Below are 27,755 nucleotides of genomic sequence, written 5' to 3' on the forward strand. Positions count from 1 at the left end.
AAAAATACTTATAGAAAAGTCACTAACCCTGAAAATTTCCCAGAAGCCATGTAATACCACAATATAACAGAGCATTATCAGTGTTGGTATTTTCCTAGCTTCATTTATTAGATTATCATGAATGTTTTAAAATGGCTGTAACATGTTAGAAATACCTAACTAGAAAGTTCCTTACAGATATTAACTTTATTTAAGGCTTCTATTCACCTAGGAATAAAGTTTCTTAAAGATTTAACTTGCAACCTTCTCTGTTTTAATAATAAAAATAATAAAATATTATAATAAAATGCACTGATGGTGGTTGGAAATTGTTCTTACCTTTCATACAGAGTCTTTAGAAGCAGAACTTGTAATACTCTGTTAGCAGTGAATGTGGAAGTGTTGTTCAATTCTGAGATCCTGTTTGATAGCTTTGGGAACAGTAGTTAAATTTCAAGTATCTCTTGGGAAATTCTAGTTCAAATAAATATTTTTAGATTAATGGTGAATATTAGAGATCATGCAATGCATAACAATCATATTAGTTTTTTTGTTTTATAGGAAACAGAACTGGACAGCTGTGGTGTTAATACTGTCTTGCTGGTACATTTCTTTGGAAAACAGGGAAAGGAAAAACTTCGCTTTTCCGAGTTTTTCAGGTATTTTTTCACCTAGGAAAGCCTAACAGGAGCCAGTCTTGTTCCTACCCCCTGTGCTTTACCCCAACTCAGGCATTTATCTGACATCACACTGAGCTGATTCAGAAAATTAAGCAATGAAGTGGAGATTATTTGAGATGTTGCATGATTGAATTCCCCATTTAGCTCCTAGAGTCTGCTGTCTGCAGGAGCTGAGCACTGTGATAACTCCTAGCAGCAGTGGGCCAGGAGGGTTGAGACTCCCATTCTTGGCAGCTGTGTGGTGGCATACCTTAAAACAATGTGATTCCTGAGTATTTTTGGTGACCAAATCACAGAAAAAGTGACTTCTAATCAATTAAAAATTATTTTCTGCATTGAGATACTTCCTTTCCCATTACAGCTGTCATGGTAAGCTACAGGCAACTTCTCCACTTGCTTCAAATTTTAGCTTCTGTTGAAACTTTCCCAGTGCCTTTTCCTCTACCATTTGAACAACTTTTGCAACGAGACTGTGCAGATACCTGTTTGAATCTTTACATGGATATTGTAGCATGGCATCAAGAGAAGATTATTTGCATCAGTGTTACCTTTTCTATGAAAATAGTCAGTCATTTACAAACTGCAAAAATAAAGTAGAACAATGTGTTTTGCTTCAGTTTGTATTCAGAAGTGGAGAATGTGTGGCAGCCCTCTTAAAAATGAATGTTTTTGCAATCAGTAGACTTAAAAGTGTTTGGCTCCAGTGGCTCTGGTACATACCAGTCTTCAAATAAACAACCTTTCCCTTTTGAAGACCTCAGCTCAATAGGAATCTAAGTGAGTAAAATAAGTTTAAGATGTCTCCAGCTCCCTTTTCTATAAATACCATAGATCCTCTCAATGAAACAAAAGGCAGAGAGCACCAGTAAAAGGTTGTGTTTGCATATACAGTGTAAACTGAAAAGCCTCAGGTTTTAGATAAAATCCTGCATTGACCCAATGAGGCATGACATTGATGAAACTATGTACCTTGTACATTCTGAACACATAGGTTAAAGACCTTTGCCTGCCACACAGATAGAGGCCTGTAATCAAAATCAAACTCCCACATCTTGCTCTTAAAATTTGTGGGATAAGTGTAAGGTTTAATGCAGGTAATTTTTCAACAGTGGCAGTTATGTTTCGTAGGGCTGGAATGTGCCTCTTTATCACTGCGTAGACACTCCATCTCAGCTGCAACGTGACAGGGGAGTTTGTTTAACACGCAGAAAGGTGAATAAAAGGATCGCTGTCTTTTTAACCTCTGCGAGGATATCACCTTTCACATGATTTTATTTGCAAGTAAATCAAGCACATCATTTCTGGGTTCCTATTGTTCAGAGAAAATGTGATTTCTATCTGATGGCCTCTCATAACACTTTACCTTCTGCGGGAAGCTATTGTTGGCTGTTTGATCAAAGTGCCACATTGTTTTTACAAGAGATGACTGATGAGCTGTACAGACATAGATCATTCTCAAAAGCAAAAAATAATGATGGTAAGTGCTTTTATCATTTTCCAAGTTCTTGCCTAGAAAGCTTTTCCATTGATCAGTGTAGTACCTAGTAGAAAATAGAGGTGATTATGTTTGATTAGGACGAACTAAAACTTGTCACATTAGTTAAATACACAGATATTGCTGTGCTGCAGAGTCCTTAAAACTAAAAAAAAATAATAAACCCAAACCACCCAAAAGAAAAAAAAAAGAAAAACCACAAAAAATATAAAAAAAATTCACTTCAAAAAACAGGAATGCTTTAATTCTGAAATTTCACTGTACATATATAGGAATTCTGAAAGCTGAGACCACTGTTCTTATCTCATTACTTACTTATATTTTCCTCAAGCTCCCTCTTTTCAGTTTGTCTGGCATTAAAAAATCCTTTTGTAAGTGTGCAACCATCTGTATCTACATGTACACCAGCATTGTCCAAGCCTTTTAGCCCACAGTCCAAACATTTTAAAAATGCCAGGCAGCCACAGTCGATATACCACGGCAATTAATTTACCCTGTTCTCCTTTCTTTGCATTCAGATGGTACAAAGCAAATGGAAACTCTCCACATCTCTTGGGCCACTGTGAGGCTGATGTAAACCAGTTCTTGTGCCTCTTTTCCTACTGCCCTGAACACAGGAGGCATGCTGAGAATAGGGAGGAAAAATGGTCAGGCATCTGTCTCCAGCTGGTGCTTGCTTCTTGGGAAATCCCAGGTATTAATATACACACAGACAATCCTCAGGCAGTGTTTTCATCAAATGTAAAGGTACTTTCAGAGATCTTCAGGCTTCTTAGGGTAGGACTCAGGGAACATATGTCCAGCTCCAGACTGCTAGATAAGTTCTTATTAGTTGTATTGTCCTTAACGTAGGGTCATTATAGTAATTATTAATAAGAATTTACAATTTCAAAAGCAAATGTTTCCCTGGAAAATGTTAGGAAATAAAAATTTCTGGAGTATGTTTATGTATATCACTACTAAAGGTGTGGCCTCTTTGTCAAATACAGCAGGAACAGTATTCTCCTGTAACATTTTAAGAAAATATAGAAGAATATGCAGTAAGCCTAAAATCATGTAACAAAAAGGGTAGTTTTAATACAGGAAGTCATCTTTCTTCTCAGAAGATCTAAACAAGTTTTTGTTTCAGATGACACCACTCAGTTTTACACCTCAACAATAGTGTCATCTTCTACTAATGTGTCCTGTCTTAGAGAATCTCCCCAGAATTAAAGGCTTTTTTATTCTTTTGTATGGATTTCTCCTGGTTTTTAATACAGAAATAATTTTTGGTCTTTTCCTTCCAAAAAAAAAAAATCTAACTTGTGCTTTAATCTCCAACTATATCAAATGTACTGTCTTTTTTTTCTGAGTAGAATACTATTTTGTTTTCTAGGTGTAGGAAATATTTCTTCCTTACAGACACTGGGGTGTTTTTTTTTCCCTGAAAAAAGTCCCTTACTGATCTTGTTTAAGTATGTCTAATCCCAAATAAAAGAGGAGACAGTATTTCACTCCCTAAACAGTTTACGACTGCTGTGATTCTTTCTGTAATCTGTCCCCAAGCAAGCTTAAATCGCTTACATTCTCCTTGAAGGAAAAAAGAAAGTGCAGAGAGTATGGAAAGGATATTCAAAAAACTCTGATTGTAGTATTTTTTTCTGGAATGTCTTACAAAAAAATACTTCCCAGTATGGTTAAACAATGGGCATCTTTTAATAGTATGAGCAAAATTAATGTTTCAATCCAGTTTATGTCATTCTCTTACCTGATTTCTTGCATCTTGTTTCATCAGTTAATAGAATTTTGTGACAGAAATACTCTTTAGTTATGGTTCTTTTTTAATTCCTGCTTTAGATTGAAGGTGACAAATTGTCTAACCATACAGAGATCATGCCTTTTCCCTACTTATTCTCTTTCTTTGCTTCAGTATTTTGGGTTCTTTTTTAATTCCTGCTTTAGATTGAAGGTGACAAATTGTCTAACCATACAGAGATCATGCCTTTTCCCTACTTATTCTCTTTCTTTGCTTCAGTATTTTGGATTCCTTGATACATTTTATTTGGAAGCTTTCGTTTAAGAAGCCAAAATGATCTAAGCTGGACCCCAGTGCTAATGCTGACATTTTTGGGGGGGCTGTGGTGTGTATATGTGTGCCAGTGCATGGATGCAGGACCTCTTTCAGGTGTCATCATCAGCCAGCATGCTGTGCTTTTGCTGTGATGACAGCTTGTTCATTTTCAGTGATTTTCATCTGGGGATTTGGAATTGCCTTGCAGAAATAGAGTATGATTGCTTGTCTCTGTTCCTACACTTTTATCTATGTGTGTGCATATAGAGAGAGCCATAATACATAGAGATTACATCAGTTACAGCCAAGATCAGGCAGTGAGGAAGGGGAGAACAGCAACAAAATCTGGCTTCCTGTGATATTCCTGTCATAACTCAATCTGAATATTTCTCAAAAAAAAAAATTCTTCCTTTTGCATGAGCTTAGCAAAAGAGTAGCTTGGTTAGTTTCTACAGAACACTTAAAAATGAGAGTGAGGTTTTTTTTTGTTTGGAAATGCTAAGGACAGTAAATCAAAGAGGGTTTTCTTGCAATTCTGAAAATTGTAAGATTGATTGTCTTAATGCTTGCAAGCTTCAATTTACAAGCATAGATCTAAATGTTCTCTAAAGATTAATTGGTCAAGCCTTTATTAAATTTTCTATATTCTGGTTTGAAAGTCAGATTGCAAAAAGGCAAGCTGCAGCTGGTTTGCCACACTCTTTTGGTGCAGAGAGGGTTATCAATTCTTCAAAAGGACTTCGGTGTCCAAAGAGGAGCCAAAGCATGGTGCAAATACTGGGGTGGTATATCCACCACTATCTTTGTTGTTAGATTCCCTTCCTATAAATCAGTGTGACATGAACTGGTCAGTTCTGTATAAAGAGTGTTGAAGCTCTGCACAGACAGTTCAGGTCAAGAGGTAGAAAAAAAACTTTTGCTAACATTTCCTTTAGTGTTTCAATCTACTTCTTTGTGTGCCATAAAGAATACAATGCCAGCTCTTCTCCACTGGAGGGGGAGAAGCTGCACTCCTGAGGTCTCCCCTCTTTTATTACATTTTCACTTCTATTTGTGGTGGATTAGCACTATTAAAGCTGAGTTGCCAAAAGCCTTGGGAGACTCCCTCTTTCTATACTAGAACCCATTACAAAATGAGGGATAAATCCTGATAAGGTTTCTGGATGCTGTTGTAACACGATAACAAATTTGGCCATTGGCCTTCAACGTGGGTGTTTTAGAGAGTGTGGATAAAGAGGGCTGTCTTAAAGAAAGTGCTCTCTGTTCCTGGCCTGTTCCCCATCTTATAAATTTATGGTTTACCTCTCCTTTTTGTTACTTGGAAGTTTAGAGTTTTCTTTTATTTTCAACCTACTATAGCATAAGAGTATTCCCAGTGTAATCATTTCTTAATTGTAGAGCATATCTACAATCAGAATCCTGTTCCTGTACTTGAATTCTGACTCCCTACAAAGTCCACAGCCCAGATCCCACTGACTTTGGGAGAGCAGAAATTTCATTCCTGTGCTTGTTTTTCCTAATATCTGGATACATTTTGAGGACTTCACAGCTGAAACTCATTGCACTGTGATCCAGAAGATACAAAAGCAAGTATCCCTAGTGGTGTCTTGACATTTATGTATCAAGTTTTACTTCCTAACCAGAAAGTTATTTTTAATAATTTTTAATAACTTTCACTGAAAAAAAAAAACCTCATTAGGATTTTTAACTCTCACATCTGGGAATAAGAGTGACCTAGAATGCTGTTGTGATGATTCACAGTATTTTAATTTTTGTAATATGGGAAACTATCACATAAATTTTAAATTGCACATTTCAGCTACTGCTCCAAGTAGGATTTGATATGGCAGGAAATCTTCCCACTCTGGCTTGCCAGGAGCAAGCCTGCAAGTTGAAATGAACTTCAATTAGAAAAGGGTGCAGAAGCAAGAGCACACTGAAAATGCCGCAGCCAAACCCTTCACTGTGTGCTCTAGCTTTGCTGCCCCTTTCAGCAGGCTTATGTGTGCAGCTTGGTGGGCTCCTTCTTCATCATGTAGGAATGACTGATCTTTTAGCTTTCCTGCCTTTATTGGGTGTGGCTAGAGGGCAGGTCACCAAGGCTTGTCTGTTTAAGGAAATGCAATATTCAGAAAAGGTGGAAGAATCTGTTTCTGTGCCGTTGCCTGTGGCTAGCAACCAGTAAAGTAAATGACTGAAAGCTTTCTTCCCAAGATAAATAGCTCAATTCTCAAGACCTTAAGTCTGTTGCAAAATATGTCCACCTTTCATAGATAAAAATCCAAGAAAACAAAACACATGTTGTCTCATTTTCTTGCATCCAAGTTTTAGGCATATTTCTGTAAGTGACCTCATTTTCAGCAACTTCTCCTCCTCCGGACCAGACGTTACATGAGTTAGAAACTACAGTCAAAGAAATTGTTCTGCACGGTCTTGGCTGTGCCTTCGAGCCAGCCACAAACCACATATACCAGATACCATCTCCTCATTGCCTGTGATAGCCACTCTCAAAATGCAGCCAGGTGACCCTACTCAGTCTCTGCTGGACTGTCTCCATGCCTGGTCTACATGCCAGATCCATGCTGTTTTCTCCCTCTGCACCTTGACCTGCCTTCCCAAGACGTGGGGACTCTGTTGGGGGCTGTGAGTGCAGCAGGGCTGCTTGTGCCAGCCCATGGAGCTGGTTTCCCTGGCACATGCTGGCTGTGGTGCTAGCCAGAGGCAGGAGTCTCCTTGTGGGTTACAAAGACAGGAGCTGGGCCTGCAAACAGAAGAGTGCTCTGCAAGCTGTGCAAGGCTGCTCTCTCTACTCTGCAAGACAAAGGGCTGCCCAGTCACACTGGTTGCACTACCTGGTCCTTTGGTGTTTCATCCACTTCTGAGAGGGAGAGCCAGGGGAATTGAAAGTGTGTCAGGTCTTAAGGTGGACTGTGGAGGAACATCTTAGTGTTTGGCTATACTGAAAATCCCCTTTACTAGACCAGAAAAAGGCACGTATAAAATGTGACAACATTTTGTACCCCTCCTCGTTATTACCCTAATTCAGCCCTAGCCTGAAACTTAAATTCACCTCCACTATCAGGCTTTCATTTACCTGCATGTCCTGAGCTGTGAAGCATTTGTTGTCCCTTTATTTGCATGTGCAGCTCTACCTGTTAGAGGGAAAAATACAAGAGAGAGCTTATGCTGCAAGAGCAGTCTTTAGCTAAGCCCTTATAGATTTCACAGAGCTTCAAGCTACTAATTGTCCAAGTGATCTCATTAAAGAGCTAAAGATAGCTGTGTGGACTCAAATGCTGTAATTTCAAGGGAAAGAATTCAAACCCAGTGAGGCCAGGCAAACATGGATGAGCAAATGAGCCTCTTCTGTTGGCTACACCAGATCCTTAGCTATCCTCTTCTCCAATTAATTGCTTTGTCCCAGTATAGGAGTATTTCATTCCCAGCTGTCAATAATTTCTGCAACTCAACAAAGCAGGGTTTTTTAGCAATATGGAGGGGATTCTGGTAAGCACCACTGGTTTTAGGTTTTATTTAAAAATCACCTCTTGTTTTTGGATTGCCCCATTTCTGAACTGGAAAGTATCAAATGTATCACACCATATTTATTGTCTGCATTAACTTTTTCAAAATTAATACTAGCCATATAGGCCAAACTGAAAAAACTTGAAGCTACAAAAATGAGCTCACATTTACATCTCTGTGCCCACTGGTTATTACTTGCTTCTTGTAATACTTCTTTCTTTCTTTCCCAAAATAATGGGTGCCTCCTAAAAACCTTGATGTTGACTCTTTCCTTTTTCAGACAGCTCTCTTACCTTCCCAAACCCCTGCAACATTTTCTGTGCTCTTCTTAACCCCATACAAGTCAATTGTAATCCTTTCTGATCTATCCTCCTGTGAGCACAGAACTGATTCACCAAAGCTCTGTATGTAGTTATAATCTCTGATACTTTCAGCCATCGTCTCCTGCAGCAATGATTTCAAGTTTCCTCTTTCACCTTTGTGATTACTATGGCCTCATCTTTTAGGCACTTTGCAATCTTGTCATTCCTCTCTTATTAATATGAAACCTCATAAATCATGTGTCAGGCCTTCAGTTACCAGGTCCTTGTTCATTCATTCATTCATGCATTCATTCATTCATTCATTCATTCTGCTGCTGCCTTACCGATTTTTTTATCTCCTTCTCTGCGTGTTTTTAAACACGAGTAAAACCGAGATGTCCAATGCGTCCCTAAGTTCTGCCGGCAGCCGCCGCCTGTGCAGGCCGAGAGCGCGTCCTGCTGGTGTCCTTGTGGAAATGCAGCCCTGGAGCATCTGCGAGCGCGGGGAAAATGAAAGAAACAGTGGGGGAATTTTAAACAACGATGCCGAAAGTGTCTGTAGCTCAGAGCTGGTGTCTGCGGCACTTGGTGGCTAAGGTAGTAGTGGAGATACAGGGATGAAAGTATGAAGTGGTGGATAATATCTGTTTACACTTAGATTCATGGAAAATCTGCAAACGGAAGTCCAAGAAATGGAATTCATAAAGTTTTCAAAGGGTTTGAGCTTCATGAGAAAAGAAGACTTTGCGGCATGGTTGCTGTACTTCACTGATGAGGAAAACAATGAAATTTACTGGCAGAATGTGAAAGACAGAATCGAAGCAGGAGAGGTTGGTACCCAGAGTATACTTTGTTTTGCTTCCTCCTTTATATGCACAGGTTTTCATTTGAATGTGGGTATCTAATGAAGTAACCAGTTGCTGAATGAAGTATTGCAGCCCTTGAATTGTATACAAGTAAGAGCAATGATAATTGTCCAACTGAGAAATACAAATATCCGCAATGAGTAGGCAGTCACATCTAAGTCCACCAGATTTAATGACATAGAATAATTGGGATTTGAATGTATATTTATTATATATCATCTGAATTCTGTGATACTCTAGAACATCAGTTTGGAAGAATTCAAGACTTTTTGCAAGTTTACAAATAATCTGGAAGACTTTTCTATCGCCATGCAGATGTTTACTGTAGCCAATCGTCCTGTTAAGCGGGGTAAGTGCTGTACACCTTTTGTGTGGGGATTTTTAAGGAAAAAAAATCATTTTAGTTATAGAATTAATGTAAATGAGTTATCCCAAAGTACCACGGTGAGGTCCAAAAATATTATACGGCTCTGTATTTGGACTTAGTTCTGTTTCATGAAAAAATAATAATATAAATTTTTCAAAATCTTTTCATTTCAAAGTTCTAATGTGCTGTCATATGTGGATTAATGACAGCAGACTAATAAATCATAAAATTGTTTTAGTTGGAAGGGACCTTTAAAGGTCGTTTTTCCAAACCTTCTGCCATAGGCAGGGAACTCTGTCACTGGATTAGGTTGCTGAAATCACCACCCAACCAGACCTTGAACACTTTCAATGATGGGACAGCCACAACTTTGTAAGTTTCTTCCTTTTGTCCAGTCTAGATCTACCCTTTTTCACTTTGAAAGTGTTTTGCTTTTTCTGTCACTACAGGCCTTGATAAAAACTCTCTTTCTTAAGCCCCCTTGATATAGTGAAAGTCCACAATAAAGTCTGCCCTGAGGTATCTCTTCTCCAGGCTGAACAGCTACAACTCTCTTGGCCTTTCTTCACTGAAGAGGTGCTCCATCCCAAAAATTATCACATAATTCTTGTGGCCCTCCTCTGCACTCACTCCATGTCCTTCCTGTGCTGACGAGGATGTGTTATGCATTTATGTCTACCAAAAAGAAACAATGTCATACAGTGGGGTTTAAAATAAAGATTTCAAGGAGGGGAGTTGCTTCCTTCCCACATAGGAGAAAGAGGAGCAATGCATCAAGAGTTTTATGGACATACAAATGCTTTTTGTTTTAATCCTGAGGTTGTTACTTAGTTGTTACTCTTGAAGGACAAGTCTCATAAGGTATTTCAAAATAGCAACATTATTAAAAAGTTCCTAAGGAAATGTAAGGAGGTATTAACATTCATTGAAATTAATATTTGATGGGATCAAGTGAAAAAAAGATGAGAGATGTGAGAAGATGGAAAGAGAAATTCATATTCTTGAAAGATAAATGTTTGGATGGGATTTGAACCAAAGAAAACTGGGGAATTTGCAGCTTGTGACTTTCATTACTAGTCTGTTTATGCACTGAACCCCACTGTAATCAAAATCAGTCAGCTGCTGAGGTAACTCACAGATGTTACATGCCTATATGTCTAATTCTCTCCTGAATCTGGCTGAGTTCTTTGTCTTGGTGTTTGCATGTGTGTACATGTGTGTATTCACACACATATGAACATTTATCTAAATATAAGACAGTCTTTTAGTCCTTCCTTTTATTCTAGACTTTTTTTTCTTCTAAGTTCACAACTCATCTTTCTCTCTGATAAGGTGGCCCTTCTTTGCTTGAATATTGTTATGGCCCACTGTTGTAGAAGATCTTTTTTTATTCATGTTGCATTCAAAGAAACAACAGTGCCATGTCTGGATTTAAATTCAGCTTCAAGAGATGAAACATTTAACAGCTTTTCAAAGACAAAATTAAGACTACTATAAACATCCCATGTTTTATGTCTTTTTAAAGTTGTAATACATCCTTTTACAGAAGAACTTTTAACTTAATTCTATTTAAACCAACTGTGAAATAATCAACTGCATTTATACAGGAATTGTTGAAAGAGGCAAAGATGAGAGCTATGTCAGGAATGCTATTCCCTCTAGTATGCTTCAGAACTATTCATATTTATAGCACTATTTATAAACAGCACTTGTTTATGAAAGCAGAACCATGTTAATATTGCATTTATGACTTCATTGGACAACTTGCTGTAATAATCTACAATACTTCTGTACTTCAATAACCTCCAGTTCCTTTTTGAAATTCACACTTCTATGATGCCTTCAAAAATGCGTCCAATTCATGTGTTGTGATTGTGCTTGCTACAATAAACAGTAATCCTTCCACTCTTACGAGCTGCTGTTTTGTGGCAGCCCCACACACTTCCTCATCTTCCTGGAGCCAAAACTCTGAATTCTATGCACCACAGGACCAAAAAAGGGGATGGTGGGTGTTTCTATACGGCACATGGTGGTGTAAAGAGAGAAGGAAAAAGAGCTGAAGATTAAAGTACATCTCCAGAGAGGTATGGCAGCTTTTTCTGCTGCAAATCCTCAGTAACTCATCAACATAATTTAAGAGGAGGTAGCCAGCTTCTCTCAAAACCAGAAGTGCAGGTATATAAAGCCATGTGCTGTAAGCAGTGCATTGACCATTTGATGGTCTGTTTTTCTGCAGAGTTGCTGAGGGGATTTTAGTTGAGGTGGAGCATATCATAACCTACCGTTCTCTGAGGAGAAGAGTTTTCTTGTAGAATGAATTGTTATGAAGCTGGCTTGATATAAAATGGTAAGGTTTTTTATGAGGATAGTGAGACAAACACCATTCGTATGAACAGGAAACAGCCAAAAGTATGTAAGTTTTCATCTGTTTCTAGCAAAAATTATCACTTGTACTGTTCTTGAGAAGTAGTGCATTGCTAAAGCTTATGATAAAATTAATAGTGTTACAAAAGAAGAAGCAAGCTCAAGAACACATGAACTGAGGCCTCCTAATAGTTTACTAGTTTACACATCCCAAATTCTCCAGTTAGGACACCCACAAGCCATTGTAAATTGGACAGAATCCTGCTATTTATAAGCTTTCCATTTTCTTAGCAAATTCAGTTACCTGTGATGTAATATTATGTCTTTATTAGCTGAATTCAAGAGAGCAGTGAAGGTGGCAACAGGACAGGATCTGTCAGATAATGTTTTGGATACCATCTTCAAGATTTTTGATCTGGATGGAGATGACTGCCTCAGCCACAGCGAGTTTCTTGGAGTCCTGAGGAACCGAATTCATCGAGGTTTGAGGGTAACAAGCTGACACAATTGTTTGTAAATACCACAGATGATTGCTACAACTCTCGTTGTAAACTCTCGTTGTAGATTGCTACAACTCTCGTGTAAATGCTTGTAGAAACACAAGTAGAGTTAATGAATAGAAAAAGATATATATTTTAAACTGGGTAGTCCTTACTTCATATGAATCTGGGATGAGTGCTGCCGCTAAGAACTTGCTATTACACATGTGAACTACGGAAGCAGCAGCACAACATTATATATTGTATTTACACAGTCTGGGAGTAGGAGTCTTTTTTGTGTAAATGCTAAACATACTTTATCTTTATTAACAGGTACCACAGCAGCAAGGCATTCAAGGTTTCTGGAAGTGTGTGAAAAAGGAAAGCATTAAAGAAGTCAAAGAAATGTGGAAGCAAACTGGGAAAAGTCCTTTTTAAGCAGTCCATTTTTCTTTTGCTTAAGTGTTTTTTCTTTAGGGGAGTTTGTCTGTCCTGTTTACATAATAACTAAATCAAAAATTGTTCTCTTTTTTTGGCTATAGTTAAAGTTTAATTGACCCAGACTCTAATGCAATAATTTTATAATTGTTCCAGTGCAATCAGTTTGGTTTACAGAAACTGGTATCGCTTTTGACCTCCATACAGAAGTACTCTTGTCCTGAAATAGTGTTGTTTACTGCTCTGTGGAGTCTGACCCTGCACTGTAGGATGCATAGGATTGAATAATGGCCCCAGGCATGAACATCACAGCAGTATCATCTCCCTTTGAAGAAATAGACATCATCTCAGCCACCAACACAGCAGCTCTCCTTCTCCAGCAAGGGCAGAGGTCCACAAGGCAAAATCACTTGCACAACACATTTTAAACCAAATTATTCTACATCAAAAAGGAAAATTCACACCTCGTTATGATCTGCTCATGTGCTGGTTCCTGGTGCTTGATTCCACCAGTTCCTGTGTGAATGTCCTTCAGGTTTGTCTGCCTTCATGGTGTTAATATTAAACTGGAAATACAAGACTGATAGGCTTGATGCAGGGTTTAAAAGTTGTACACTGATCAATGAGTGTGTATTGAGTGTCTCAGACCTCTTCCACGTAGTATAAATGAGAAGAAAAAAATCCTTATTCAATCAAACACAGTGGTAGCTACAATTTGACTCATGACTATTTTGCTTTAGTTGTATTGCAGAAGGTGAATGCATCACAAGTAGTTGTTTTATCTCACTAAAGGTTGTGACAGGAAAACCTGAAGTATCTCAGGAATTCAAAGTTATAATAAGCCATTGTTGAAATAACATGTCCAATTAAAAAAAAAAAACAAATTCAAATGTTTATTTACTCCAAATGCAAAGTTAGACCTAAGATCTTAAAGACTAAAAGGAGGACCAAATCAAGACTAACACTTAGAAATTACAGATGAACATTTTTTAGCAATAACATAAGGTGCATCTCTGTGTATGTAGGTGTGCACGTTACATGTTTTGCCTTTCTTACAATCCCAGGAGCCAATAGCTAGGTCCAGATCACTCTTCCTGGTTGGCCACTATATATAGGATATAGACTTACCTGTAAAGCTGTCAAGGTTCTTCCTCTTTTCCCCTCTCGGTTGTCTGACTTTGTCTTGGCTGGGGTGAAAGCTTAACCTTTCAGGACAGGTTTGTGGTAACAGAGATAATAGACTCAAAACATGGACTAGGGAAATGTCTCAAGAAAAATAACTAAGAAACCACTCAGTGAGGTAATATCCATCTGTTTTTTGTGTGGCATCAGCTATGTTTGCCTCAAAGCTGTAAATGAGCTCAACATGTGGAGCCTGGTTGTCATTTATTTGGGTTTTGTGAGAAGAGGGGCAATTTCCATGATAGGTAAGACATGGGGGCAGCTCTCACTTGGTGCAGGGACAGGAGAGAATGCATTGGGAAACCCTAAAGGTCCCACTTAAGGAACACTGAGATTACTGAGAATGTGTTTGATGTGTTGGTAGCTGTCATGTTTGTGCTGAGGACAAGTCCTAGTGCCTGAGCCTTGGCATAGTGATCTCTCCTAGGGAACACAGTGAGGGGCCAGCAAAGCAACTCTTCCCTCATGGCCTTAGCTTGGAGCTTTAATCTAAAGTGTTAAAGAGAAAATGCTGGTAGTCCTGTCATGGACATGCATCCAGAAAAAGACCATGCCTGTGGCAATGTCCCCAGACTGTCTGGAGGATCAGGCACCAGTGACCATCAAGGATCCCTTTTCCCCCAGGAAAAAATCTGAATTAAATTAACCATGTGGAAAGAATCCAAATGCAGTAAACACCTCAACCTCCTCCCCTCAAACTAAGCTGATGCAGTGCCATGTGGGCAACAGGATAGCAGGTGGCTGGTTTACTTTGTGTGTTTGGAAATTGTTTGTTGCTTCTCGTGGTGGGAGCAAAGGTGGGGCAGTGGGACTGGCACCACCATACCACAGCCAGCTGCACTTCACCGAATTATCCAAAAAATGATACTATTGAAGAAGAGCTTCCATGGCACAGAAGTGTGTATGTATTCACCCAAAGTGTGCTTTGTGCCAGCTCTGGCTTTAACACAAGGCTGCTTTTTATTTGTTGCAGTTAATATTTTGGCAAATCATTTTTACTTTGGAGTGGAAATTATTCCCTGGTATTTTATTCAGTGTGAAGTTAATAGGTTTATGATGTTTTTATTGCTTTTGTGGTTTTTTGTTTACTAATTACTTCCTTCTTATAAGCTGTTTGATTTTCTTTTGGAAAAATCAGCTCATTTAGCTTTAGTGTATCTAGAAGTTTAATTCCTCAGTGCTCATTTCTATCTGGGTTTGTGCAATCAGCAGTATCTGCTTTCAGGGATTTCAAGTTTTATTTTTCAGCAAAAGCTTTGATTTCAAGTTCAGAGGAAAAGCAAAGGGATATGCTTGTGTTTTATATGAATTTTATGTCTATCATTAAAAAAAAAAATTGGAAATTAAACTAGAATTATGAATCATTTTCAGAAGTTATCCTGAAAGTGCAGCCAGGAAGGAGCTCCTTTAAAGGCCAGGGATGATTTGTCCACCAGGCTTGAAGAATCAGATTGTGTGTTTAATTTGTAAGTTTATTGTTATTTGTCAACTAAAATGCTTTATAAAACAGTCTTAAAATAATCTCTCATTTTTAATAATGTAGATTAAAAGGTATATTTATATATTTAGATAAACACTGTTTTTTAAGAAAGTCATTATATTTTAAGTGTTTGATGCTTTAGTTCCTTTTAGTCACTCTATGGTATTTGCAGCCTGTCTGAGAGCACAATTTAGTTAAGGCTTATGCCAGCTACCAATCTAAATATATCAATTGTGACTTGTTTTAACATGAGGAACTCTTCCTCTGAACAGAAAAGTATAGAAAAGCTAAATAAAATTGTTTTTTTTTAAATCTACCACATTGCATCTGAATTTTACATGGAATAAAGATGGACACATTGCACATTGCAAAAGTCTCAAAAATTTATATAACATAAATAAAAGGATACACAAAAACAAGTGCAGTCACCTACAGCATATAACTGCTTTACAGAATTTTAATTGTTGTATCCCCATAACACTTCTTACATTTCTTTGTTTGTTTACTTCAAGATAATGCCTAAGAACCATTTATTCTTCATTTCCAAAGGAAGCAAAGGCAAAAATGGAATGTGATATACTAGAAGTACTAGAAACTCATTGGTGGTTTCTAGAAATTAATTCTGGTGTCTCAATTTGTACAAGCTTCTTTCTAAAAGCAAAGGTCCCTCTGGATTCAAACCAAGTTGGCAGGTTTTAACAAAACAGGCAACAATGAGGAGTTCATGTTCTGCATAGCAGACAAACAGCCAGGCCATGGACTGTGGTTTCATGGCACTTCACATGTTCAGTGCATCTAACATAAAAAGGATCACTGCCAAATAAAGGGCAAGAATGGGAACAACCCTGTTGCTTAGAGGAAGTATAAAACTCAGGTATATTGACCATACTTTGACTAAAACATAGAAATAGATTGGTAAGTGTACATCAAAATTTAAAAATACAGCTTTCTTCTCATGCTGGAGTTCTCACAGGAGAGGGCAAGCATGCCTCATACCTTCAGATTTAATTTTTCCTCTAAAATAGTCACAGCTGGGTCAGGAAACTACTCCAATGCAGAAAAAACCTTCATCCATTCTAAACAGAAAATACGTGCCCAAATGATGTTGGTCATTATTAGTGAGATCCAAGTTGCCCCCACAAACAGCTCCTGTAATGTAGTTGGTCAAAAGGGAAGCATGAAGATGAACATGGCAGATGTAGACACACTCTTCTAGTGCCCAGCTGACCACAGAAGCTCCTCCTACAGAAGCTGAAGATGTCATCCAACAAGAAGTCAAAAGCTCTTTGCAGAACAGAAAACCTGAGAGACTTGAATATGCACAAAATTAATCAGCAAACAAGTGTGTCTCTTCACTCATTTATTTGAATGTTTCCCGTAGGCTTTGTTTATTAAACAATTCCTAGTTGATTCAGTAATTTTAAAAAAAATCGTACAACATATGTGGAGACAGATTTCCCTTTAGGTTGATGTTGGCTTAGTTAATAATGTTTCCAGTTCATTAACTGGAGTGCCCTAGTGCAGAGCTCTGCTTGCTGGCCTGGGCTGCTGCTCCTGCGCACCGACACCGCAGGGAGCCTGCTCAGCACTGCTCTCACCTGCGTGGGCTTAGCCACAGCACTTAGTGCCCTGAGAAGTAAAAAGCAATTTTCCTCACCTTTGTGCCCATTGTGAGTTTAGATTGGATGCTAGGGAAAAATACTTCAGATAAAAGGTTGTAAAGCACTGGAATAGGCTGCCCAGGGAGGCAGTTGTGTCACCATCCCTGGAGGGGATGGAGGGTGAAAAGATGTGTAAATGTGGCACTTGGGGACATGATTTAGTGGTGGTAGACATGGCAGTGCTGGGTAAATGGCTGGAGTTGGTGATCTTGGAAGTCTTTCTTAAATGGTTCTGTGATTCTCTTCTGCCTCTGTCAGAAGGCTGGCCTGCCAGATTACTTTTCCACCGAGTGGTGGAAGTAACATGGATGGCAACGGGCTGTGGGAGAACGGACACAACACCTTGCAGAACACTGTTTATGACTGGGTTTATGTTGGAATTGTCAGCTTTAATGTCAGCATTACCATGGAGCAACTGGTAGCTCTGAATCACTCCAAAGAAAACCAATTGTTTTATTTTAAGACTTTACAATAAAGTGTTTTAAAGTGTTCTTTTTTCAGGATACAGATTCTTTGTCTTCAATTATGTGGCCTCTTACTATATTTTAACCTACTTTGAAATCGATACTATTGGAACGAGCAAACAGTACTGAAAACATTGTGTACATCACTTAAATAGTGCACAGAAGGTAATTCCTAGAGCAATGGCAGATGAGTCACCGGGTAGAAGATTACATTTGCTATTGAAAAGAAAGGATACCAAAACACAATGCTTTGCCACTAATCTTTAGAAAATGAGACTAATTAAATGTCTTAAAGTCAAAAGAAGAAACAGAAGAGCTATTAGAATAAATTACAAATTTAGCAAACATGAATATCATTGAACAAAATGATGCTAGGTAAGCAAGAACTGAATCAATAGCCTTTTTAAAATGCTGTTTGACCAAAAATGCATCCTCACAATTTATAAATTTGATCCAATACAAAAAAGGGCTAGTAATCACTGGTAGTACAAGATTACAGGATCTGTACTGGAATGTGAAGAGCAAATACTTTATATAATCTCTGTTGGTTTTATGTGTACATCAGAAATTCAAAGCCTCCAAAAATTTGATTTGTCTCATATTACAAGGAATAAATGAGACAAATTATGATTGTGCATCAATCTTCATCAAAGAGGTTTTGTTGCTTCTGTGTGGGGATTGCATGCTCCTGGAATTTAAGATGAGCTACTTTGAGAGGGAAAAAATACAGAAGCAAAATGGAGATGAAATTGGTGTAGATTATAACCTCTAAATAGTAAAGAGAGAAATTCTGAGTAACAGGAGTATTTGCAGGGCCTTGCTCTGGGACCAACAAATATCTGGAAGACTGCAACAGACTCTCACTGGTGCTGAGGCTGCAAAGGGAAATGTTTCACTTCTCTTACACATTTTTAATGTGGCTAAAGCAGGTGGGCAGCCAGAAGTGGTGTGATGTGAAAATGGACAGGAGATGCCTTTTGTTTTTCAATATTTGACAGTCATGGGATCCAGTGAGAGTGTGGTATGCAGCTGTTCCCACAACATGGCATTCTGTGTTGCTCTTCACCTTCCCAGAGTTTGCTCCAAGTGTTAGTTCTTGTCCTTCCCCACAAATGAGGCAACAATGTTTGCACAAGCTGCACTGCAGCCATTTGAAGCCCAACAGGTGTTCAGCGATTCCTAGCAGAGCTTCCTTCCATCCTGTGTGACTTCTATTCAAGGAGCTGATTTCTTCTCAAGAGGTCCTTGTAGAGACATCCCAGGTGGCTTTCAGGAGTGGAAGGTGATAGTTCCTGCCAGCTGTGCCAAGGGGCTTCTTGTGCAGCAAAACTCCTCAGTGGGGGACACTATCTGGGGATAAATAATCCCTCTTTGCCACCTCACAACCTTGGTGTTGTCCTTGTTTAATTCAGTCTCACTTCAATTCCTGTAATTCTGGAAATGCTGCACAGAAATGCTGCTGGATTGTAGCTGATATAGTTTGTCCTGTCCAAGGTTTATGCTGCAGCCACTGACCTTCCATCCTGCCTGAGGCATTTGTCTGACCCAGAACTGAAATACCGGCAGTGTCACAGCTTCCAGCCTTGCCAGTGTCAGACTCCATCCAGACCACACGCAGTGGCTGTTCCTGCAGCTCAGTATGGACCTGCTAAAAGAGGGGAATGTCAACACACACGTGGCTCCACTGATACCTCTGTGGGTGAAACTGCAGTCAGCATTAGCAGGGAAGACTGGGATAGGGAGGATCATGTTGGATCCCCTCACATCTTCCCTAGCATAGTGAACTGTTTGCTGGCTAAGCCTTTTTGTTCATGGCTGTGCTCCTTAGTCTTCATGTTAGGAATTGTGCTTATTGTGAATGGGATTTTGTCAGAAAAGTTAGTGGAAGCACAGCCAAAAGGATGGTCAATGCACAGTAACAGCCAGGGGACAGTTACAGCCACAGTTACACGCAGGACATGCTTGGTAAAAGTTGTTTGTAACTTTGCTTCCCAGGTCCAAGTCCCTTCTCCTTAGATTCCTGAAGGCTGGGAAGTAAAATGTCTCTTCACTGAATACACTACTAAGAAACTAACACAGCAATTAAATTATTAAAAGCACATAGAAGTATCAAACTAAGGTAAAATCAGGCATTTCTAAAAGCATGATTAACAAATATTATTTTGACACCAAGAATTTAAATCCTTTCACATTTTCTTGAGGCCAAGTGTTAAAAGTCCCATGAGATCTTGAGGTAAAGCACATGCCAGCAGTTGTGGCATGTTTTGACAGCCTTAAGAAACAGAATCATGGAATCGTTAGGGTTGGAAAAGACCTGTAAGTCCACCAAATCCAATTGCTAACCCAGCACTGCCATCTTCACCACTCAAGCCTGTCCCCAAGTGCCACAATTAGTGAAGGTTAGAGGAACTGGAATACTTTAGCTATATCCCTGATGTGTTAACCAGCATACATCAGACCAAAACTGTCCTAGTTTACCTTAAATCCAAACTGTTCCATCCTTCTCAGTACTTCTTGTCAGAGTGACTAGATGCCGTAACCAACATGCTGTCCATGTAGCCAGTCACTCCTCCCTTGCTGTAGAGCTCTCTGTTAGGAATGGGCCACAACAAATTCTTACACCTCTCCCTCTCCTGCAGTCCCTTTCTTTTGCAGCCCTTGCATTACTTTACATTACATTATTGCATACAGTCTTGCAATCCACTTCCCTACACTCCTGAACGTGCTCCCATACACAGCGTGCACAAGTATAACCATACCCAGAGTTCAGATCCCAGACTGATCATCTTTCCCTGATCCCTGGGCACATGTCCCTGCTCCATAGTTACTCTGTACATGAGGGCCACAAGTCTCTGCTGCATTCCTCTGCTCAGATACCCACATGAACACACACCCACACACCCACACATGCAGAGGCTGTGTCTTGGGCATTTGGCCAGGGTGTCCCCTCACTGTTAGCCAGAGGATCACAGAGTGGTTTGGGTTGGAAGGGACCTTAAAGATAATTTCATTTCAACCCCTCTGCCATGGGCAGGGATACCTTCCACTAGATCAGGCTGCTCATGGCCCCACCCAGTCTGGCCTTGAACTTGTCCAGGAATGGGGCTGTAAATTGCTCACAAGCTTCTGAATTCCTGATCACTCTCCTGAGTATTTGTTATCTCAACAGCAGGTGAGAGGAAATGGCCTTAAGTTGCACCAGGGAAGGTTCAGATTAGATATGAGAACAATTTTTTTTTTTTTTTTTTTTTTTTACTCAAAGAGTAATCGGGCATTGGAATAAGTTGCCCAGGGAGGTGGTGGGGTCACTGTCTCTGGAAGTGTTCAGTGGGAGTCTGGATGTGGCACTTGGGGATATGGTTTACAGGTGATTATGGTGGTGCTGGGTTGACAGTTGTTGTGTTGAAGGTCTCTTGCAACCTCGATGATTCTGTGATTCGGTGAACAGGCAAGACCACAGCAACTGCCCCTGTCCTGCCAAGGCAATCTCACTGCTGCTGCCTACCACACCAGCTCCAGGGGCTCCCAGACACTACGTGGTACCAGCCCCCCAGTCCTGTTCTGTCCAAGCCTTCTTTCAGGGCACTCTTCTGAGCAGTTCCAGCCTCACCCCTCATGGATGCTGCCTGTACCCTATGGGTGAGATGCTGCCTGTTCCCTATGGATGGGATGCTGCCTGTACCCTAAGGGTGAGATGCTGTCTGTTCCCTATGGGTGGGATGCTGTCTGTTCACTATGGATGGGATGCTGCCTGTACCCTAAGGGTGAGATGCTGTCTGTTCCCTATGAGTGGGATGCTGTCTGTTCACTATGGATGGGATGCTGTCTGTACCCTATGGGTGGGATGCTGTCTGTTCACTATGGATGGGATGCTGTCTGTTCCCTATGGATGGGATGCTGTCTGTACCCTATGGGTGGGATGCTGTCTGTTCCCTATGGATGGGATGCTGTCTGTTTCCTATGGATGGGATGCTGTCTGTACCCTATGGGTGGGATGCTGTCTGTACCCTATGGATGGGATGCTGTCTGTACCCTATGGGTGGGATGCTGTCTGTTCCCTATGGATGGGATGCTGTCTGTTTCCTACGGATGGGATGCTGTCTGTACCCTATGGGTGAGATGCTGTCTGTTCCCTATGGATGCCGCCAGGTGGCTCCAGAGCGCCGCGGGAGCCGCCTGGGGCCGGGGACGCGCTCCTGGCGCGAGCACCCTCTGGTTCGGCAGGGAGATGGGGATTTTTGCCGTGGCGCGGGCTGTTCCGACCCCGGCATCCCACCCACAGCAATGCCGGAGTAAGGCTAAAGATTTCAAGCGCTCCGGAGGCTGAGCCTCGCAAGGCAGCGCCGGCGGCGGTGCCCGCCCGAGGCCGCGGTGTGGCCGCAGCTGTCAGGCGCTCACCGCCGTTCAGGAAAAGGCGATGAAACAAAGAGCAGCAAGACATTTGTAAGTTCCCTTTGCGGCACCCAACAGGCTGTGTGAGCGGTGTAAGTGCTCGGCCAGCAGGGGCAGGCAGCAGCCCGGCAGAGCCCGGGGACGACTACCGGAGCTGTCCCACCGCCTTCCTGCCCGACACCGACCCGCCCGGCCAGCACGGCGGAAAAGAGCAAACCCTGGATCTCGCCGGACAGAGGCGGAGTGCGGCGGGCCCCCAGGCGCAATGGCGAAGGATGCATCGGGAAGAATGTGGCCAGCAGGTCGAGGGAGAGGGTCCTCCCCCACGACTCAGCCCCTTTGAGGCCACATCTGGACTGCTGTGTCCCGTTCTGGGCTCCTCAGTACAAGAAAGACAAGTTGCTACTGGAGAGGGTCCAGTGGAGGACCACAAGGATGATTAAGGATCTGGAGCACCTCTCTTATGAGGAGAGACTCCAAGAGCTGGGCCTGTTTAGTCTAGGGGAGAGAAGACTGAGTGGCAATCTCTTCAATGCATGTAAATATCTCCAAGGCAGGTGCCAAGGGGGTGGTGCCAGGCTCTTTTCAGAGGTGCCCAGTGACAGGACGAGGAGCAATAGCCATAAACTAAAACACAAGTTTCACCTCAACATGAGGAAGACCTTTCCTTGGAGGGTGGGCAGAGCACAGGAACAGGCTGCCCTGGCAGTTCATAGAGTCTTCCTCTCTGGAGATATTCCAAATCCACCTGGACGCGTTCCTGTGTCACCTGCTTTAGGTGACTGTGCTTTGGCAAGGGGGCTTGGACCGGATAATCTGCAGAGATCCCTTCCACCCCTAACCATTCTGTGACCCAGTGAGGCGTTCCGGCACCCCGAGAAGGGGGCGGTGGCGGGCGCTGGGGCCGCCCCTCTCCCGCCCACTGCGGCCCGCCCAGGGCCCGCCCGGGGCCGGCTCCGCAGCGGCGGCCGGAGCTGCAGCCGCCGCCCGCCCGTCGCAGCGCCGGCGCTGCCGCGGTGCCCGTTAGGGAAGATGGCGCCGTCCCACGTCCTCAAGTGCTGCCAGAAGGTGCTGGCCTGGGTGCCCGTGGCCTTCATCGCCCTGGTCGTGGCCTGGTCCTACTACGCCTACGTGGTGGAGCTGTGTGTGTGTGAGTGGACCGGGAGGGTCGCGGGCGCCGGGAGCTGCCGGCCGGGCGGGCAGGACCCTCCGCCGGCCGCCTCCTCCCCTGCGCCCCGGCGGGCTCGCTTCTCCCTGCGCCCGCCTCAGGCTTTCGCTCAGACGGTGGAAGGAGACCCTGCCTCGGGCTCCCTCCCTCCGGGCCGGGTTTACCTGTTGTCCTCCGCCCTCAGGTGCCTCATGGTGGCGGGGTCCCGGCCTGGGGCCGCCTGTGGAGACGCGAGGAACGGATTCAGGGGAGAGAAGGAGGCCCTGGGTGCTTCGTCTGGGGACAGGGACTTGTCGAGAGCTCAGCCCCTCGTGTCTCCTCGTGAGGAGTTTCCCCTCTGTTTTACTGTTGTTCATCCATCTGATGTATCGAATAACTCCTTAAGGGTGTACAGGGGGTTCCTTTTCCTCCTTTTCATTCAGAAGCCCGGTGCCATTGAAGCATTATGAGGCTGGAAACATCCAACTTAAGCGGGCTGGGGAAAGGATTTAAGACTTACGGGGTTTTGTCAGGCCGTATCCAGGCTTTCTGGACGAGGACTCGTCTTTTTATAAATCTGACTTGCAGCCGATGTCGGTCAGATATTTACCCTTTGCTGTCTTTAGGAGGAAAGTTCCGTTCCGAGGAATGTTGGCTTTCCCTGGGCAGGGTAAATGGAGGGGAACTGTGATGTGCAGTATTCGTCAGAATTGCTGAAACTTGTAAGCAGCATAGGAAAACTAAAGAATGGGTTATTGAGCATTTGGCGTGTAAGGAAGCTGAAATGAGGAAGAACCTCGAAAGTACTAAGAACTACTCTGAGCTACATATAAGTCTGTCTAGTATCTGTAGGTCCTGGTACTACTTCTTATTTGTGTAAACTACATGCTTTGATATCCCTAGCTAGAAAATAAATGTTTACATGTACTTTGTATCTGGGTAAACTGGTATAGACAGCCTTCTATTGGCAATATTCAGTTCATTTTTTTCTGTGGTGACTTAGTATTTTGGATAACTTTTCTGTTTGCTGATGTTGCTTCACAGCCTTCTGTATTTGGAGATCTAGACCGGAACATGAACCACTGGCACAAATGTTATTTAAACTTTAAATAGTAGAGACACAGCTGTAAAATAATGCTTGTTGAGGTACTACGTGAAATGTTGACATGAGATAATTGCAAATATATCCGTGTATCCAGACTTGCCAAATTACTATCGTTCAGTTGTCTATGTGAATAAAGAGGTTTTCTGGGAAATCATGCTTAAAATGAAACATTTGAAAACAAATTTGGGTCATTCTGCTGGAGGTCTGTGACATGGGTAGCTGTAACAGTAGTCCTGAAAGGGGCTGTGTGAGGTTATAGAATCACGTTTTACAAGTTTTCTGTATCCACTACAGTCTAATTAGTATGACAAAAGGCAGATTAGGGCTATTTTTAAACAAAGAACAAAAACTCAGGGATTAAGAGGCTTGCCTAGGGTAGAACAGGTGGTCTCTGCTTGAATTGGGAACAGAGCCTCAAGCTCTGAGTCCCAGCTTTGTGTCTTGATCACAGAGTGGGTCAGGACTAGGTGCTGGTGAATGATTTGTCTATCATGATCATAGAGAAGCTGCAAAGAGCTCTTCTGAGTTCATTAAGGTTTTCTTTGTGTGAAAATTATTGAGAAGATTGGCTCCTGTTGATGCAAAAGCTTCTGCATCTCTAAGTCTGGTTTCTAGAAGACTGGCACTTTTTGCTCACGAATCAGCTCTATTAATGTCTGTGCATACGGGCTTTTAAGAAAAAGCATCATTTAATAAGCAAAATATTTACTGATTTCTGTTGCTATCACTGAATTTTTCAGTTGTTACTTGTCTAAATCATGCTCAATGACCAAGGATTTTATTTGTCTTGTGAGTTTTTTCTGTTGTGAGTTTGGAGGTTTTTGGCTTTTGTTGTTTATTTTTAATCTGTTGAATTTTGTTTACACTCTCGAGAAGAAGTCATCTCAACAAGGGAGAGGAAAGAGATTTTGTGTTTGGGTCTTTTTGACATTGTGGTTTTTTTCCTTTGCTTGTTTTCAATTCTGTGGTTGAGTTCCAACCAGGATTGAGAGGACTTAGAGCAAAATACAGGATTTTCTGTTTGTCTTGGCAGGTATGTTTTCTTTCTGCTGGTGCTCCCTGTGTTCTGTTTGTTTTGGGAAGGACGGCACTGTGTACTACGAAGAGGAGCAAGGATGTGCCTCCAGCACACAGCTAATGAATGAGGGCCACGCTGGCCTTTGCCGATGCTCACATGGGGCAGGTGCAGAAGCAGGGCTTATGGCTTTGCTGAGAGGCTGATCTGTGCCTTGTAAAGGAAAGAGAGATGGAGGAAGGGAAGCTTTAGAAAAGATGAGACACAATAGAAAAATTCGAGTAAATACTTGGTAAAAGAGAAACTGAAACCCCACAGGCATCAGTGTTTTTTCAAAGTTTATTCTTAAAAAAATCAATAGCAGTTCAGATGTGATGCTATCAAGGAAACAGGAAGAGGAAAAGCCTGTATTCCTCCAATTATTACTTTTTCCTGGTTTGGTTTTCTTTCCTTGTATTCCTAGGTCATTTATTCAAGGTTGAACATATATTCAGTTAGTAGACAAGTGGGAAGCCAGGCTTAGTGTAGTATCATAAAGGACAAGATGGTAAAGTTGGGGCTGCTGCTTTTGTCGCCTCACCCTTTTCCTTTCAGTTTTGCTTCTCTGTGCTTTGTGGCCCCACAGTCTTCTGGTGGGGTGCTCACATATTGCTCAATGTCTTTGGGTGTCTGATGGACTCAGGCTTCTCTGTAATTCACTCCTAGTATGTATTTACTGGGTTATGCCTCTTCTATAACCCTAAATTATATTACTTACACACTGGCTGTGAGCACCAAGGAGACTGGTGTGGATGAGATGAAAGGAGACTCATGAGCTTGTCTGTTGTTTTCCTCCCATGGGAACTGCCAGGATCATTCTGTCGCTGGCTTGTTTAGACCACTATTGCTGTGTAGTTGTGATCCATCAAGTAAATTGGCTTTTAAGCTAATTGGAAAGGTGAAAACAGCCAAATGTAAGTTGAGGGAATGTCAGCATAGTGTAAAAATACAGTGAATATGTGTAACTGAAGGAACTACAAAAGACTCAAGGCAGGTCTCAGAGGGCTTTTTTAAGTGTTTTGAAGTAGAAAAATCTGACTGAACACTTTCTTACTAGATTATTTCTTCTGTTCACACATAACTTGCCCAGAGCTCTGTTTGCAAGAAAACACACCTAGCAATACATAAAGGATGTTGTGAAATAGCTTTTTGCTAGTTTGAAACCATTTCATGTGTTCCTTTGTGTTATCAAAACATGTTTTGCTTTTAACATTGCTTTTATAAACAATGGCTATATTATGCCGCTGCTGAATTGGACTGATTGTGTTTGCTTACCACATCCCTCAGATGCTCAGAAAGAGTGAAGCACTTCTCTCATGGTTCGCTTTCATTTATGGCTGGCTTGGATCTTATTATCTATCACAAACATTTTTGTAGGTGGTGGGCTGTAGTGCAGACTGGTTAGAGGGTAGTCACAAGACACTGTTTTTCCACATGTAGTTTGTGGGTGAAGTCAGCTCATTTCTTACAGTCAACCCTTTTGCTGAAACACTTGAAGACTTTTGTAGTGCAGTCTTGCACTGAGAAAAAGAGGAGTAAGTTAACTTTGAGTTGTCTTCAACCCCTAACTAATGTGTTGTGACTGGTGTTTTTAAAAAGAAAGAAAAAAAAAAAGGAAAAAAACCTAAAAATCGTGATCAGGTTAGCTTTTTATTTCTATATGGAAGACTACATTTTCTGAAAATCACAGTCCTGACTTTTCTGAGCCAGGAGTTTTCAGGACAATGACTTTTAAAAATATTTAGTTGGCTTGTGAATGAATGAGTGTTTTCATGCCTCAGGGTCTGCAAGGTATGGAAAACTCTGATTTTGAAAGCTATGGGAGAAACTAGTCGTGTATTCTTTCCATAGCATCTGGTTGCAGAAGGTTTGCTTTTTTTTTGGTACAGTGTAATGTCTAGGGTGTCTAAAATCCTGGCAAATGAAGCAGTTTGTAATTTAGAATGCATAACTTTGTGTTAGTAGTACAAATTATACTCCTTGCTGTTCCAGGAGACTGCAATGTCTCTTGTCAGTGGGGAGCTAGCTCTGATTTCCCCAAAGCATGGCCTGTATGAGAAGCACAAGGTGATCCCTTGTAACACTCTCTATCTCAAGAGTCTGTTGCATAAACAGAGAGAAGGTAATTCCATCTGCCTCCTCCAAAAGAAATGTCTACTGAAAATGCTAATGCAATATCTCTCAAGCAATGGCAAGGTGATACCAACAGCAGTTCTGATTTCAAACTACAGAAAAAGCTGAAGTATCAGCACTGAGGTACAACATTTGCATGTTAAACATGTAAAAGGCATTCCTGTAGGAAAAGAGGGTTACCTGTCAAGAAAAGGAAAGCAAATTAAACAGGTTAGATCATTAGTTAGTTAACTATGTTTACGTGCCTCTCGTGAATTTAAAAATACAGAAATTGAACCACTCTGCATACACTTAATTTTGTTGTAATCTCTCAGCATAAGCATGCATATTATCATCTTAAATGAGAACCTTTTCTGTTACTATAAATAATTAGAATTCCTGTTGAGGTGCTCAGACTGGATACAGATTATTGGAAAACTAAGTGCTCAGCTGAGGAGAAAGATTATCTTCTATGGTGCCTTGCACTAGTTTATAGGGACAGGTGGATATGTGCCTTTTATATGAAAATGCAATCTGCTCTCTTGGCAGTTCTCTAATGAAAAAGTTGTTCCAAGTGCAACAGTCTGATTTCTTGAGGAGTTATTTTGTATCT

General features: G+C 41.3%; 2 protein-coding genes across 3 annotated transcripts in view; both read left to right on the forward strand.

Moving 5' to 3' along the window:
- The window catches only part of MICU2 (mitochondrial calcium uptake 2), a 135,267-nt gene extending 119,749 nt beyond the window's left edge, over positions 1-15,518 (forward strand). Inside the window, exons 8-12 of the mRNA XM_068181342.1 lie at positions 541-638; positions 8,690-8,861; positions 9,138-9,246; positions 11,961-12,118; positions 12,441-15,518. Of these exons, the coding sequence (XP_068037443.1) occupies positions 541-638; positions 8,690-8,861; positions 9,138-9,246; positions 11,961-12,118; positions 12,441-12,545 (642 nt within the window). The 3' untranslated portion in view covers positions 12,546-15,518. The remainder of the gene's footprint in view (positions 1-540; positions 639-8,689; positions 8,862-9,137; positions 9,247-11,960; positions 12,119-12,440) is intronic.
- Positions 15,519-22,667: 7,149 nt separating this feature from the next.
- Positions 22,668-27,755, forward strand: part of ZDHHC20 (zinc finger DHHC-type palmitoyltransferase 20) — a 49,175-nt gene continuing 44,087 nt past the window's right edge. Inside the window, exon 1 of one of the 2 annotated variants that reach the window (XM_068181294.1) lies at positions 22,668-22,874. In XM_068181294.1, coding sequence (XP_068037395.1) covers positions 22,757-22,874 — 118 coding nt within the window. In that variant the 5' untranslated portion in view covers positions 22,668-22,756. The remainder of the gene's footprint in view (positions 22,875-27,755) is intronic. The other variant, XM_068181296.1, reaches the window with a different exon arrangement.

Source organism: Anomalospiza imberbis, chromosome 2, assembly GCF_031753505.1.
Source record: "Anomalospiza imberbis isolate Cuckoo-Finch-1a 21T00152 chromosome 2, ASM3175350v1, whole genome shotgun sequence".
NCBI lineage: Eukaryota > Metazoa > Chordata > Aves > Passeriformes > Viduidae > Anomalospiza > Anomalospiza imberbis.